This window comes from Lepisosteus platostomus, chromosome 9 (genome assembly GCF_059453375.1).
Source record: "Lepisosteus platostomus isolate fLepPlt1 chromosome 9, fLepPlt1.hap1, whole genome shotgun sequence".
NCBI classification, from domain to species: Eukaryota; Metazoa; Chordata; class Actinopteri; order Semionotiformes; family Lepisosteidae; genus Lepisosteus; species Lepisosteus platostomus.
The window spans coordinates 60,032,187-60,048,578 of record NC_142619.1 but is presented as its reverse complement, the minus strand read 5'-3'; the positions used below and the strand labels follow the sequence as shown (position 1 = coordinate 60,048,578).

The 16,392-nt window shown below is 40.7% G+C and overlaps 1 protein-coding gene across 2 annotated transcripts in view; it reads right to left on the bottom strand.

The window, feature by feature from the left end:
• Window positions 1-16,392, bottom strand: part of gas2l3 (growth arrest-specific 2 like 3) — a 39,712-nt gene that overhangs the window by 5,328 nt on the left and 17,992 nt on the right. The window contains exons 3-9 of one of the 2 annotated variants that reach the window (XM_088645922.1): window positions 13,632-13,809; window positions 11,947-12,065; window positions 10,323-10,464; window positions 6,782-6,845; window positions 6,218-6,368; window positions 5,527-5,589; window positions 1,825-1,932 (exon numbers count right to left, since the gene is read on the bottom strand). In XM_088645922.1, coding sequence (XP_088502048.1) covers window positions 1,825-1,932; window positions 5,527-5,589; window positions 6,218-6,368; window positions 6,782-6,845; window positions 10,323-10,464; window positions 11,947-12,065; window positions 13,632-13,809 — 825 coding nt within the window. The remainder of the gene's footprint in view (window positions 1-1,824; window positions 1,933-5,526; window positions 5,590-6,217; window positions 6,369-6,781; window positions 6,846-10,322; window positions 10,465-11,946; window positions 12,066-13,631; window positions 13,810-16,392) is intronic. The other variant, XM_088645923.1, reaches the window with a different exon arrangement.

Sequence of the window (16,392 nt, the reverse complement as noted above, 5' to 3'; positions counted from 1 at the left end):
GAATTCCTTCATGGTTTTTCCCTAAGTTGTCTCCCTGTGGTTTCTTAGCTGTGAAATCTGTAGCGTTCAAACTATAGTTTCTACACTAAAGCTAATGAACACATTGAGTCGTTTTTTTCTCTGCTGCTTATTTCAATCAGGGATAAAAAAGGATCGGATAGTTCATCTGTGTCTTGAGGATGTCTGGTGCCAAGCAGGGTTGTATTATACAGCTTGTCTCGGTACCAGAAACCTAACAGTGGGGTCAAAGGTATAGCACTAATGAGATGTTTCTCTTTGACATATGGATAACTAATACTGTGGCATTAGATCAGACATAAAATAAGCTCACAGAGGTGCTCCTGCCACAGGTGGAAAAATGGATATGCTCAACCTTTTAAAGGAGGATATATTCTTGCATATCCTGTTTAACTCTTGTATAAATAGACATTGTGTTGAGGCTATTGAACTGTACATCCGACAGGGAGATGAAGCCACGCTCCTGTGCAGCAGGGCAGGAGAAAAGGAACACTCTTTGTTAAGAGTGGCCTGTTGAGCTGTTTTTGCAGAGCTTCTTTTTGTCCCATTTTCCAGGAAACATCCTGATGTTTCAGGAGGCCCCTGCCTCTGTTTCTTTAGACAAGGAAACACTGAAGAGGAGGAAATGTTGGATGACCCCCCCCCCCCCGGCCTCTGCAGCACTTTGTTACGAGAAGAAACATGAGAAAAGCTTCAGAGAAACAGTGTGAGGAAACCAAAATAAATAATGAACAGCATCTAGAACTGTGTCCAGAACCGTCTTTAAAGAAAACAGTTTCCAAGTAAGGAAGGATGTTAATCCATGTCAGCACTTCAGAATTATGAGGCAAATTTGTAATTGAACATATAAATCCAGTTCAGACATAAAAAGCCTCTTAAAATTAAGCCTCACCATTTATGGCACGACCGGATAAGGACTAAGCGTATACAATCTTTTTGGTTTACATTTATAGTAAATTTGATTGATTTTCAGATCACATTTCCTACTTTGAGAAGTTTACTTTTTAGGATAATTCTATTAATTTGTATTCATTTAGAAGTATCTGTTGTTTTATTGTTAAAGCCCACTGATTCTGGAAGCGTCAAGCTTGTGTCTTTCACATCTCGGCTCATGGATACCAACCCCACGGCCGCAGGACGACCTGCCACCTTTGAATAGCTCGTCTTTTAACACGTCACAGGCGACACAGTCCTCTTCCAGACGTTTGGCTCTGATCGCAGGAGAGATGAAGGCACTGCTCTCCTGTAAGGACTCTGGTAGACACAGGGGGTCGCTCTGTCACCGATCCCCTGGAGAGCCCTGGCAGTCTAACCCCACCCTACTCTCAGCCAGTATGAGCCTGTCTGGGGAATTCTAGTCTCAGTCAGCTAGTGACATGACCGAGGCCCGAACCCACAGCACCTGGACCATAGAGCTCAAACAATCCTAGAGACTTTCAGAGCATTTCAAGTTAGGATTAAAAAACTTGAGGATTACGTATTAATTTGTGAATGCATGCGTCTTAAACTTGACTCAAGAAAGAAACAGGCATGTCAGGATCAACAGAAGGAAGAAAAAATCCTGGAGGGGCAGAAGTCACATACCAGCAAGCTTTGGCTGCTGGGAAAAAATTTCTCAGAACTCAAAATGGCAAGAGCTTCGTGGCCCAAGGACAGACTTCCATCTGAGCTAGTGATGGTGAAGAGCTGGATAGAGCTAAAAGGAATTCAAATGTTTTCTCCCAAATTCGGGATAGCATTTAGTTTACAGTAAGCACGGTCAATTGGCTCTGGGAATTGCTCAGTGTATATGATGTGAATACTCACCCTGATGAACAGGATCTTGTCTCCTAGTCTGTATCTGCCTTCAGACAAATACTCAATGGAAAACCTATGAGAGCAGTTACAAGGAGGGTCATCAGCAATATGCTGAACCTATGGGAAGAAAAAGAGCAAACCATCAATACTCAATTTTCAAATAATGCATTGCTCACACATGCATGACAACTAAACTGTAGTTGAAAATCCTATAAAATGAATGATATATTTATTGTATTGTCCATTAATACACCAATGTTGAGGTTATTGTATGTGTTGTTTCAAAAATTAACATGCACTGCACATGCATGGATCTACACATACAACCATAATCAAACACAGAATTGTAAATCTACTACTGGGTGCAACTACATCTTTCCATGTTACAATTATGCACAAATGAGATAAAATAATAACCATCGGGCTAGGGTTTTCAATGAAGCAGTCCAAGTCCGGGAATGTGCGTGTCAACCGTTAATGCCTTAATTCCTGCAACATGACGATCTGAGCACATTGTAGCAGCAGTTGCAAACCATGGGACACTACTCAATGAGCCAAATATTTTCAGTGAAGCAAGTGAAATACTAAACTGTGTTCCCTCAGTCACGCTTGTCAGGTCAATTTTGATAGAATAACTTACACGGAGCAGACTTTTGCCCTCAACACAATGTTCAATCCGGTGAGCTTTATCCATCTACTTTACCAGGGCAGGTTTCATTTGAAACAACTTCAGGCAACAGTGTTCAAACCAACGGAAGTTTTCAGAACATCAATTAATACAACCGCTCATTTATTTACTGGATACATGTCTTTATGACTTAAAGCACACATTTTGTGAATAGCTTAATTCCAGCTTGGTAAACATTTGAAGGATTGTGACCTACAGTACAGACCAAAGTTTGAAGCCAGAGGTATACTGTTGTGAATCTTTTCATTTTTCGTCATGACTTCAAAACTGTGTAGACTTTAACACTAGGCCATGATAATCCAAAAAAACACACATATCAGACCAGAATAAATACCCCGTCTCTGTGAGGCCCCTGTGTCAGTGAATTTCAAGCAAAGAATTAACCATGAAGGCATAGGGGCTTTCAAAACAACAGGAGATCAGCAGTAGGGTAAAAAAAAAAACTTTCAAAGACATGGAATATCCCTTTGACCACAGAGAAGTCAATCATTCCGAAAAGGAAGATGTACAGTATTATTCCACCCAGACAGTGCTTAGATCAAGCTGTCCATCCAAACCGAGGGACCTGGCAAGGAGAAAACTGGTCAAGGAGGTCACCGCGAGGCCAGCAGTGATTTTGAAGGAGCTACACAGGTCAATCGCCATGATGAGAGAATTGTCCCCGAGTCAACAATATCCTGGTCACCCCACAAAGCAGGACTGGATAGCAAAGTGCAAAAACCATCCCATATCTTGTATGGAGTTTGCAATACAGCACCTGAATGATCCTGCAAAAACGTGGCAAAAGGTGTTGGTCATTAAAAGAACAAACTGGAACTTGAAGGTCTAAATGCTAAGCGTTATATCTTGTGCAGACCGATCACAGATCATCATCCAGTCAACACCTTCACTGCTGTCAAGCACAGCGGTGATGCTTCTCGCCATTAAGGACAATACACTGCCAGAAGGGTCAAGGCAGTTTGCCAAAACTGGCGACAAGGTGAAGCAAATTACAGGCAAATCTTAGACGAAAAGCAGTTTAGACAGTTTAGATCCGATAAAGACTTGAAACCAAGATGGACTTTCATAGTTCAGTCAGTCAGTAAGGCCAAATCTACACTGGAACGGCTTAAGAAGAAAAAAAATCATAGAATGTCATTGATAAAACCCTAACTTAAGAACAATGGAAATTGTGTGGAAAAACTTTTGCTTCACAATTATCTCCAACTAGCTTCACAGTGTGCTAAGCTGGAAGAGACATGCAAAAAGAAAGACAACCAAAGATGTCTGTAAATGCAGCCAAAGATGCTTCTACCAAAAACTGACACGGGGAGGGGAGGGGGATATTTTTGCAATCGACATATTTTAGGTTTGATAACTCTTCGCAATTCTTGCTGACATTTTTTTTACAATTCTTGCAAGTGTTCAGTTTGAGTGTTGACCAAAAGTATTCACGTATAAAATATGCACGCACATTATTCAGCTATATGGGACACTAAATGGGACGCCTTTGGAAGGAGGTGAATACTTTTGAAAGGCACTGCACAGGAGGTGTCCCACCTCACCCACCACTGCCGTGCAGCGTCCTCCTGGGTGCTGTCGCACACCCATTATCCTCCGCTAACTGAATTAAGGGGGGCTGTACAAGCCCAGGGTGGAATCAGACAGGACACCAGGACTACTCTCTTAAGAATGGTGCCTGGGGATGTTTAATGACCAAGTGGTCAGGACATCAATTTAATATCTCACCTGAAGACCAGCACCTCCTACAGCAGTGTCCCCAGTCCTGATAGTGAGGTGCTGGTTCAGAAAACTAGGTACAGAAAGAAGAGGGCCACCTACTGGTCCACCAACACCTACTACAGCAGCAATCTGGGTTTCTTCGCAGGTCTCCAAGGTATGAACTCCTAGTACTCATTAGACCCAGTCTTGCACAGCTTCACCAAGAAGGGGTCAGGCCACAGGGTGGTGACACCGATATCCACAGTTGGTAAAGACATACTGTACAAAAATGTCTCTGTCACTTCAGTGCTTCAGTCTGATGTTGGTCAGTCAATTTGGTGACTTAGACTCAAAACGTCTTCCGTCAAAATGTTTTGGTGTTCCTCCCATTTCAGTAACCTCTTATGCACGTTTGATACAGTTCACAATTGATGCTCTTTTATCAGCTGCAATATCAGGCTCAAAGTCGCCATCGTGGACAGCTCGGATGCCAAACTCACTTTCCAATTTCTATTACGTTCCAGAAATGAATCACAAGGAAAAAATGAGTGTTCAGGTTTTCCTGAAGTGTTTAACAGGTCTGGAAAAGGAAGTTGTAACCCTATCTACCATCTGTTATATCAATTCATTTTGACTCCATCTCATATTAAGTATCTTTTGCGCCATATATTTTATTGTTAAATAGAGATCCTGCAGAGAGAGGACACAGGTAAGCATTAAAACAAATTAATCTGACAAAATGAGAATCAAACTGATTTTTAAAACACATTGCATATTTCAGGTGGTTGTGTGATTATATAATACATTGCGTCAGATATACAGGATGTGCTGAGGATTAAAACAGATTTGCGTTTCAGTGTTTTCTGGTATTATATAAAAATAATTCAATTCACATTAATGAAGCAGTAGAAAGGGTTTTAAAACAGAAAAAGAACTATGGTTTAATAAAGACTTTTTAAAAGAATATAAAACACTCTTTATACATTGGTAACACAACCCACAGATCCAAGTGTCTATATCACTTCATGTTGAACAACACAAAACTAATGGCAAAATATATGGACATTCAGTTTTTTTTTTATATCCAGTATACACCACTTGAATAAACTAAATAAAGATTCCTCATCTCTCACACTCCTTTTTGTTTTAATACATTGGCAGGACCTAAATTGGAAATACCATTCCAGACAGATCTATATTGGGCTTTCAAGACTATAATTTCTTCAACAGATAAAAAAGTTTTATTTTAAACAGCATGGAATGTCCTTATATTTTGTTAAGACACAGAAATGAACACCCAGCTGTTGTGCACTTGACCTGACCTGTTCAGTCCGAAGGGCTAGTTGGTCAGTGCCCATAAATCTCACCCAGGCTGCTGAGGGGGACTGAACAAATAAAAAAGAACGAGACAAATTGTGGAAATAATACGAGACTAAACAAAATTAGAAATTAATTAGACATTAAACATGGGAAAAGCAAAGGTATGACTTGCTTTGAAATGGGAATTTGCAGGAAAAGCATGTGAAATGCAATTTCACTGCAGGTGTCACAAAAAGCACACAACCCTTTATAGCCGACAAACAGCTCAAACAGATATTTTGTAATACAACTGTGAGAAAATCACCATAGCCTGTCAAAGCAATACGTGACCAATAGAAAATATTTAAAATGCATCAATGGGGAAAAAAAAGAGTAAGTGTTCACTTTCTTACAAAAGTTTTACTTTTCATAGAATCTGCGTTAATACAACTTGCACAGTCATGTGTCTTGAAAAACACGCATCCATCTTAAAAATACCCAGACAATCTAACATTATCAATGCAAAGCCTGTATTTCTATACCAGATTTTCATGCCTATCTGTACCCTAGGGGTGTGCTGGACAAAACAGGACACTGTTAGAGCTCTACAGAACCTTAGTGTCTCTTCTGCAAGGCTTTTGGCCTGATAGTCATGAAGTGAAATGACATACTGTAGAATATAACCATAAAAAAACCCAACCACACAGCACTTACAGCCTCATGAAGGTCTCCATGCTGACAGCACACGCTGAAGGTTTTAACTGGAGGGGTTAAAACACTGACAGGCCCCCTGGTGATGAGCAGTGTTTCCTCCAGTTCAATCTCCTTCTCCAGCTTGACTAAGACTGGTGGCTCCACGCCGTATCTAAGGAACAAAACAGATCATCCCCTGGAAATGTCTGGCACACATGAGTCAAAATGCTGGAGAAGAGCTCACTGACTGCCCCAAGGGAATGTTGGGGGAATACTGACTAATGACCAGACAGGTGAGTGCCGTGCTCACTGTGAAGAATTTCACAGATCTCCTGATGTTCTGTAACTGCCTGCACCTGCCCTTTTGTGTAAGGGATGACTGCACACACGTGTTTGTCAAGACTTCCCCTATTACAATCATGGCTACTTGCTGCCATGCTCCTAGCAAAAGCATGTGAAAATCTCCAGCACTCAACGCCTAAGGAGGGACCCCTTTAAATCTTGAAGGGAAAAGGCTTGCTTTATGAAGAGGAGCTGAACGAAAGCACTGCACGTCAGTCCTCGGTGGCATTAACGAGCACTTACTTAGACACAATCCGTCCAATTTCCAGCAGGCAAAGGCACACCTGGCGTGGCTCTTTGTGCAGCACTAAAGGAAAGAAAGAAAAAACACAAAACACTTCAAGCAATTAAGATCGAAAAACTAAGAACAGCAAGGACGCACAGCTTATTATGATAAACCTGGGCTTTTCAACGAACCTATGTGAACATAAATGAGGCACTTAAAGACACGCTTATTCCAACCCCTTCTTGAAGAGGCGTAAAGTGCATCTAACAAAAAGCTCAAGGAGGAATTTGCTTTCGCTTTGCCACCTGGTTGACCCTGGTTAAATGATACTGGACCCAAGTATACCCCCGAAGCCATACTCCAAAGGTACCCATGGGTGCGTCGCAGGAACATTAAGTAGCCTATAAATAAATCGCAATGCACGATTACAAGGAAAAAAAACACAAACGGAGATTTAGTGCCAGTCAGAGGACACACAAGCCACAGTGCTGCAGGAGCACGGGAAGCCTAGAGCAGCGATTCCTGGTCCTGGTGACCCACACACAGGTCCTGGTGACCCACACACAGGTCCCGGTGACCCACACACAGGTCAGTTCTTGTTCCAGCCGAGTCCTCAAATCCACAATCAAACCCTTGACTTAAGATTAATTTGTTCCCACGTCTTAAACATGTTGGAGCTTTAACTGTTGCACTTTGTAAGTGAAATAAAATCCCAAATGTGGGACTTGGAACCAAATGCAAATATTCCAGAGAAGCAACTTCTTAGACCCAGTAAGGCTTCAGTTATCTGCTGAAGTGGGCTGGAATGAAACCCAGGTGTGGGGGCATCATGACCAGGGCTGGGAGCCACTGGCCTAGAGATACCGCTCAGGCCCTGCAGCAGCATTTGGGACTGCCAATCGGAATTGATCCCACGTGTGGAAGCCGTCGCGATGTGACCCAGAGCCCCACAGCGTCGATCTTTTCAAGGAATCAAGGATGCTGGCAAAAAACACAGCCACCAGTATTTGTTTCTTGTTGTGTTAGAAAATCCAGCACTAATTTGACCTGGTCACAAGGTGTCCTTGGGTAAAAAGGAGGAGGTGCTAGCTGGGACACTATCGTTGATTCATTAATAAGGTCCAGAAGCTACAGAAGGTGCCACTGCTCTTACACAAAGAAGTAATTGTTGCTTTGTCTGTGTTAAGTTATGGAAGATTCCAATTTTCCTTTACTATATGGGTTAAATATATAAATCCACTACCCTGGACTGTATCTACCAAACACAGCCCAAAGCTGAAGGTGAGGAAAGTACACCACCACAGTAAATCATCTCACTCTTTGCAGTAACACACAAACAGAACAAGATACCCCAGTGAACACTTTTTTCTTTGTTTTTAATTCTAGATATTTACGATTGACATGGAAAAAAAAAAGCCAACTATGTACCGCAAACCCAGAACTTTGGCTGAGGTGAAACTTGACTGCTGACCCAGCTGTCAGGGTAGATTACCATTCTGAGCACAAGTGGACACTGTGGAAGTGCAATTAGACCCAGAACGTCGGCTTCCTTCAAGAAACAGCTCGTTAGCAACTAACTACTAAACAGACAAGGTGAGTTGAACAGCCTCCTATTGTTCATAACCTTTATTATGTGATTATATACTATACTTTTATAGTCAATTGCTGTAATACTTGCCTATGTTTTCAACCAATAAATACAGCGTTTTCCAATCACGCAGGAATACTCAGCATTAAGAATGGCTGCAATACAAAGTCTTATTGTCTGGACGTTAATCTAATTACTATAGCAACTGCCAGAATATGTTCATCTTAAAATTCACCCAAACGTTCTGCACATGTTCACAGTGTACAGCACATTTTGCAGCTGATAAGAAATGACAACTGTGCCTTTCGAAAATATGGAGAATATACATGTTAAGTAGCTTATGTTAGGCAGTGATTTGTGTCAAGTACGGTTTGCCGTGTTATAGAAATATTTTATGTTAGTGTATTTACATATTAACAACAAACAAATGCTGTTAAAACCCTTTTAAAACTTAAAACACAAGGCAATGATTCAAGCGTCTTTTGTGGTATGCACTAATCACAAGCAGACATTTGGTTTGCCGGTTACTGCAGTGTCTTCTGGGAAAAATCTCAATGTGAAAAAATAGCGGAGAGTGGAGAATTTTAGACGAACATATATAAAATGTTCATTATTAAATGTGTTATTGTCCCAACTATGACAATACTTGTACACTGGTTTTAAGTGCATTCATATTGCAGTGTTCCTCTTTTACCGATTTTTGGGGGGTTTTGTGGCCAACGTAACCGACATTCCAAAAATGAATTCAATACACTTGTGGTCTTTGATGGAACTGAAAACATTCATGAGGCACAGAGCATTTCTAGAATTAATTTATCTAACATGAAATCTAGACTGACAAGGAGGAAAAATACATGTAATAATTATTGTGTGAGATAGCCATGGACGGACTGCAGCAATGAAGATTCATTCTGTGTGATGGAAACACTGAAATGATCTCCAAAGGATCAGATTTCCACCATAAACATATAATATCCAACAGACTTCTGAAGCAACACAGAAATACACATCAGTAAGAATTCTAAAGTATTCCTAATCCATTATCCAAAATTGTTCTGACTGAGAATAAATAAATCCTAGTAGTGTACATGAACACTAGAAAATATATATACTTTTTCCCCCATTTCAAGCAAAAATGAAAAAACAAAACAAAATCGATGATCCTGAATTGCTGAAATTTTCATTGGCTGTATCTCAAAATTAGAAAAATGTATAAAGAGAATTAAAAAAAATGAAATGCAATAAAATGAGTAACTGCAGAAGATGAAACTTAAGTAGCCAAACACTAATTCCAGAGGATCACATACAAAGAAATATGATCTTAAGGATCACATGGATTTAGAAAACGCACACAATAGAAATGGACACAATACAATACAGTTTTAAGAAGGCTTTTAAAAGAGTTCCTCCTAAAATATTAATTCTTGAAATAAAGGCAACAGGCACTTGGGGACCTGTGTGTCTGAGCTGAGAACTGGCTAATAGATAGGAAACAGAGTTCAAATAAGAGGTGCTGTATTTATTGGAGTCCCACAGGGATCTGTATTAGGCCTACTCCTCCTCTTCATTTAGTGAAGGAGCCAAATTTGCAGATGACACCAAAAATAGGAGGATTAGCAAACATTAGAGAAACCGCAAATTAAATTCCATAAGCCTGAGATAAAATCTGAAGTTAAGCTTCCAGTGCTCTTTAAATGCTGAAAATGATCAAATCACTCAAATATATATAAATTATTGTGCCATATATATACAGTTCAGTATACGATGTATATATCTTTAAGGGGATACTTTACAAAAGCTGGTCAAATGATACATTTCATTAAAAAAACTTTACACTTTATTGTACTGCTGTGTGGCTGACTAAATATATTAAAAGCTCCACCTTCGGTATTTCCATGCAGCGAACTGTAACATCACATGGATTCTCCGAGCAGGACAGGAACCCTGGAAGAGGGGTGTCCTACACTCACCCAAGCCCTCCGACTCGAAGAGGTACGTCTCATCCACTCCCAGCTCCCTGCACCAGCAGAGGAAGTTAGCGGTGTTGTCCCGGGCGAAGAAGGATCCAGGGGAGGCATCCTTCTTGCATGGGACCCTTTTCATAGGAAAGTGCTGGAAAAACAAACATGCACTTTTTCCATTTACAGCAGAAATTTTCAGTTGCAAAATAGATTCCCCTCTATAAATGAACAGGAAATGGATTTAGAGCTTCTCGGAGCAAATTTAAACAAAAATAGAGAGAACAAATCCTACTGTTCAGCTTAGATGCTGTCGTATGTCGTGTTTTTTGTCAATAAAAAAAAAACATTTTTCTAAATGGCCGTCTATTAAGATTGCCTGTGTGTGTGCTAAAGATCATGAAGTCTTGACCCTTGATGGATCTGGTCCATTTAAGGAATTAGAGCCTCCATAATTGACCTCCACATCATTACATTTATTTAAATTGTTTAAAAGCCAGATAATCTAGCAAAGGTATTTAATATAAACAGGTTAACATGAACTCTTAAGGTCCTGAAGATGTGAAGAACTGTAAATTTCAACCAGTTGGTTCGTGACTCTCGTTCATTTCATCTCTCTGATTCCAGCCTCAAGCATGATATTTATTTGCTTGCCTTCTGCAGACGAGTAAGAATGGGCTGCCTAAACCACACATGTCTTGTTGTATTTTACAACTGCTATGGTGGTACTGTAATTCAATGTCATCAGACTTTATTCCTCTTACTGTATTTGAAAAAAATGGCCAGTGGTCAAGGCGGCTCCTCAGCCATTATTTTAGCATATGCAGTATGTGGTGGCGTTCTGCTTGCAGGCTATGCCTCATTATAAAACATGGCACACATCCTTTTCCCTGTCTTTAATGACAGATAAAACAGGTATTACAAAAGCACTACGATGGCAATGTTACATTTATGTCTGCTAAAACAAAGCGAACAAAGAGGACTTTTAGGAAACAGGCGTTTCAAAAACATCTCCCAGAACACTACATTACTTTTCAGTACACAATGCAGCACTTTGTGCCGAGACTACCTACTCAAGCCCTGCTGACAGTTCACTGCAAACTCTGTCAGTCTGCCCAGACAGCTGTATGCAAATGTCACCTTCATTAAGGATCTGAATTCAATAAGGGCTCTGACGCTAATTAATTCCAGCTCACACGGTGATCTAAAAACTATTAGAGGGCAGAAAAATTTGCCTTATTTATCCAAACAGCAAAAATCAGATTATATTTTGAGTGCTATGAAACAGATGTGAGCACTGTTTCTTTTAATATGCATGCGCCGGAAATGTAGAGCTTTCATACTACCCAAGGCTTCCAGTTTAGTTACCGACATTTGGTTTATGCCGTGCAAAGAGTCTTTTTTTTGCATCCCGCCACAAGACCCTGAACCCTTTATATCAAGCCCCTCAAAGAGACCTAGAAGAGAATTACTGATTTTAATTAGTATGTTCATTTAGGTCTCTAACAACCTTTAATACTAATACTAAGTTAAAGAAAACTGCAGGGCGAAAGGTTTTTGTGTCACGTACAGGAAAGACATGTCTTGCCCAGCCATGCAGATGAACTGCACCACCGCTGTGAAACCGCGGCCTCACCTTCCACCTGTCGGGGTGACAGCATTCCTTCACTTTTCCCTGCAGGATGCTCGCCAGCTGACAGAGTCGCGCCCCGTTGTCCAGATCCTCCATGAAGGCATCTGCTCTCACTCCTGCTCCTGTGTCAGACAGAAGAGTCGACTGAAACGTTCATTTCTTCTGGATTACAGCTTCGTGAGCTCTGTCATCGGGCAGTGACAGCAGGTCTAGTATCTTTTTCACGCCGCAAGCTCATTTTAAAATGACAGCAGGAGGAAATGAAAGAAAAAAAAAATATTGTTCATATCTGACGGGGCTCTGTTGAATCCCAGGGTTTTCTTTCACATCTTTCCTGACTGAGAGGGAATTACAGTATATTGTTAGCTCTGGTATGGGTTCCCTTGTTCTAGATGATGGCTGATAGGATCCTTAAATCTTTAAATTTAAACAATTGAAAAGGATTTAACCTGTTCAGAATTTAAAAGGCTAGGAGATAGACACCAGTACTTAATCACGAAACATATTACCTATTATAGTAAAGGACAACATTTTATACTTGACTCCCAAAAAAGAAGGTTCCCATCACTTGAAACAAAACCAATGTTTCCAGAATGGCCCTAAATGCTGATATTGGATTGACACAGTGTACATTTCAGATTTAGTTATAAAAACACTTTAACGTAACTTGAACAAAAAAAGAGAGCGAAACTGTTCAAATACACATGAGAAGAGTAATTGCAAATAATAATGCATAATACATAAAGTTACAAATGAGAAGAGGCCTTTTAACCCACCTAGACAGTTCCATACTTAGTAGATAACTAATCGAAGGATCTCACCCAGCAGTCTCCTGAAGGAAGCCAGGGTACTGTTTATTTTTATTCTGTGTCCCTTTTAAAATATTTCACACATTTTTTAGTTTACCATGCAGTGTTTAATGTTGTTTAAAGATTTTTTTGTCGTACAGATTGCTTAGTTTGTGTCATTTTATTAATAACTACTGTATCTATTTGTTCTTGGTTACCTCTGCTTTTATTACTCTTTTGCCAGAGCTGTGCCAGATATTTTTACAAAAGTGAGAGAACTTAGGTGCCTCTTATTATACCAAACGCTCAGGCAATTTCGATTTATCTATTTCCCTTTTTGCCCTATTTTGCAACACTTCTATAAAAAATGTTCAAAGCACCAATCTGTCCATTAAAATAGCATTATTTCCATGTTCTATACTTTTGGGACATTATCGTCCACAATAGATCACTTTATTGGCCATATACAATTCTTGCATTAGGAATTTGTCTTTTCACAGACCCCAGCTCGCTCTCCATGAGACACACAGACAGGGAGAGAAGCTGGGGGTCAGAGCGCAGGGTCAGTCATTGTACAGCGCCCCTGGAGCAGCTGGGGTGAAGGGCCTTGCTCAGGGGCCCAACGGAGTAGGATTCCTCTTTTGGCCGCGGGATACAAACCGGCAACCTTCCAGTCACAGGCGCAGCTCTTTTCTAAACCAGCTTAAAACCAACAAATTATTCAAACAAAATGCTACCTAGCAACTTTTATATAATCTCACACTTATTAGTGAACGCAGCCAAAGTTTCAGATTTAACATGAGTTGATTAAGACCCTGCAAAAACACCCACAAGGAATCAAAAGGAAAAATGTTATCTTCTATAAATTCAGCACTGTGTCCACATAATTCAGCACCTTACCCAGCATGCCCGTGAGCCAGATCGCCAGGTCTTCCTGCATGGGCACCAGGGCCGCCTCATGTCTCACCGCGAGCCACTGGTCATACTGGAACACATCTGCCAGACCGGGGCCGTGCCTGGGGGTCAGAGGGCTTCGCGGACTCAGCACAGGAAGGTCAAACCTCTCTCCGAACCACACCTGCACACAGGAGCACACATCAGCCATCTCCCCGGCCCCCACGATCCCGCTGCTGCGTAATGGGTTGTGCTGGTGGTGCAGCTAATGCAGCCATTCCTAGATCACATCACTTATTGACAAGAGCGGAGAAAGGCTTCCATAATACACCTCCCTGGAGGGTTAGTCCAGTCACCTGCATGGGGGTCATGTTTAGCAACTCACAATCTGCAAAACTGCCGCAAAACAAGCGGCAACAATAAAACACATTAAATCTTCATTAACATTTTTGTCTCACTCCGTTACATTACCGGGAATAAAACAAATCCTTTGCTTACTTTTTCAAGATAAGAGAGATGAAATGTGATCATGGCATCGAAAGGATAGGAAATACATGTTCTTATTCATTTTTTTCTTGTCAAATGGCCTCTCAATTTGTGCTGACACAACAAATGAGATTAGCTGTTGGGCGTGCCAACAATAGACTCTAGGTGTACACTATTGACTGGTAAATTCCCAGATTCCTTATGCTTTGGGTGAAACTCATGGAGAAACAGAATAGCCACTGTGAGATTAAGACGTATATTGTAAAGTTTCAGTCCACAGATTGTGCCAGCATAATTATAACTGCTATGAGATATCAGATGGCAAAACTAAAATAAAAACCACAGCCCATAGCAGTGCTGGAACACAGCCGAGACCATAAACCACTTCCTTCAAATGATCCAACGTATGTACAGATAAACTTACCAGCTATAGCATACACATAAACATATGTAATTATTCCTTAAGCCTTTTTTTACATTTTTGCACAACTTGATTGAGCATAAACATTTCCAAAAGGCTTTAATGATGTGTAAAAAGCTTTTTTTATAACAGAAAAACATACAGTTTTGAAGAATGTATTTCTTTCTGTGTACGAATATGCCAAGAACACCAGTTTGAGTTCAGGAATCAAGGGATTGCTGTGTTGTTGTGATGACCCTGGGGAACTGGCAAGTGTGGATTACTAGTATGCGGATTTAAATTTCATTTGAAAAGATGGCTCTTTGTACATAAAAATGCGGATTTCAGATGTCCAGTAGAGCTGCAAACCAAAACAAACCACCGCACTGTATGACATCAGCAGTACAAGCTGCAGACATGCCAAAATGCCAGTCATTCAGAAGAGCAATCAGACAGCTGATCTCCTGATCCAGTGTGAAGGAATAATCAACTGCAGTGGGATCCTCCCTCTCACCACTGTAGCCTCAGCATCCTCCTGAGATTCACACGGAGCAAAGAGCACCTGAACACAACATGATCACATCAAACGACACCTAATTACTAAAGCACCCTAAAAAAAGAGCAGTTGTGCATTTCAGGCTGGAGAGATAGGAAGGGAGACTGAAATCCAAACTATCCGTCTTCACACAAGTCCAGAGTTCAAGCAAAATGTTTGTTTTACCTTCTCCTGAAATGTGTTTAGCTGAAGAGCACGTTCCAGCAGTCCAGATTGCTGTCATTAGTGCATAACGGCAATCTAAGCAGTTTTACCCGTACAGACAGTACACTCGTTGCCTTTAAGGGACAGTTGTACATAGATTCATTCAAATCATTCAAAGCATTCAACAAAGGTAAAAAGTATCAACATTTCATTCTAGAATGACAGGAAGCAAAGCAAGAAACAGCACAATAAAAATACAGATACTTTCAGTTTATATTTTAAACCCGTTTTGTGCCAGATGTGGAAAGCACTAGACACTTCAAGTGAAGCTCATTTGCTGGAGGAAACAGTGGCTTGTTCTCTAGCTTCCAGCTGATGCAAAAAACATTCCTGGTTTTAAAGTAGATTTTTAAGGGGCCACTGCAGGGGATGTTTTAAAGAAACAGATAGCGCCTGTCAACACTTGCCGACTAACCATATTGTGTTCTAAACAATATAGCCCCTCTGGAGCCTGTTCTCATGATAGGAGAATAACAATCCATCGAAGCCTTAAGAAGGTGTTTTAACATAACTGGACCAACTAGCACTAAAATATATTTCTTTCTGGTTTGGTTTTAGAAGTGTTAATGTACAGACTTCATAATATCATCAATTATGGCCAACCCACAGTTTTGATATCTGCCCTTAGCACATAAAGGGTTACATGGTACAGCCTATGGAAGTCCTACAGCTGTTGTTTAGTGCTGATTTCTGGTGGTGTTAGGAGAACTGGTTGGTCACAGCTCGTCGTCGACAAAACTCGCTCTCAATCATGTTCGTTTTATCATTAGTACGCCAGAGTTTGCTGTGCACAACAGCCCTGCACACCACCAGCACAGAGGCTGGAATAAATGGCACAAATAGTGTGGTTGCCTTGAAACCTATATGCATCCCCTGGTCATTCATACACAGTTATAGAATATAGAGAAAGAATGTTCAGAAAATTAAAAGGCAATACTGCAAAACACTGGCCCTTAAAGGGGAACTGCAGTCTGAATCTCTCAGATCAGTAATTCAATTTCTGTAACAAAATAAATGAATTGACGGTATTGCAAAATTTAACAAATTCTGAATTAAGCACAGCATGTGAACTTTGTGTATGGTCGCCATTTTGTCACAAGCCACAGGTCTTGCCAGGGGCG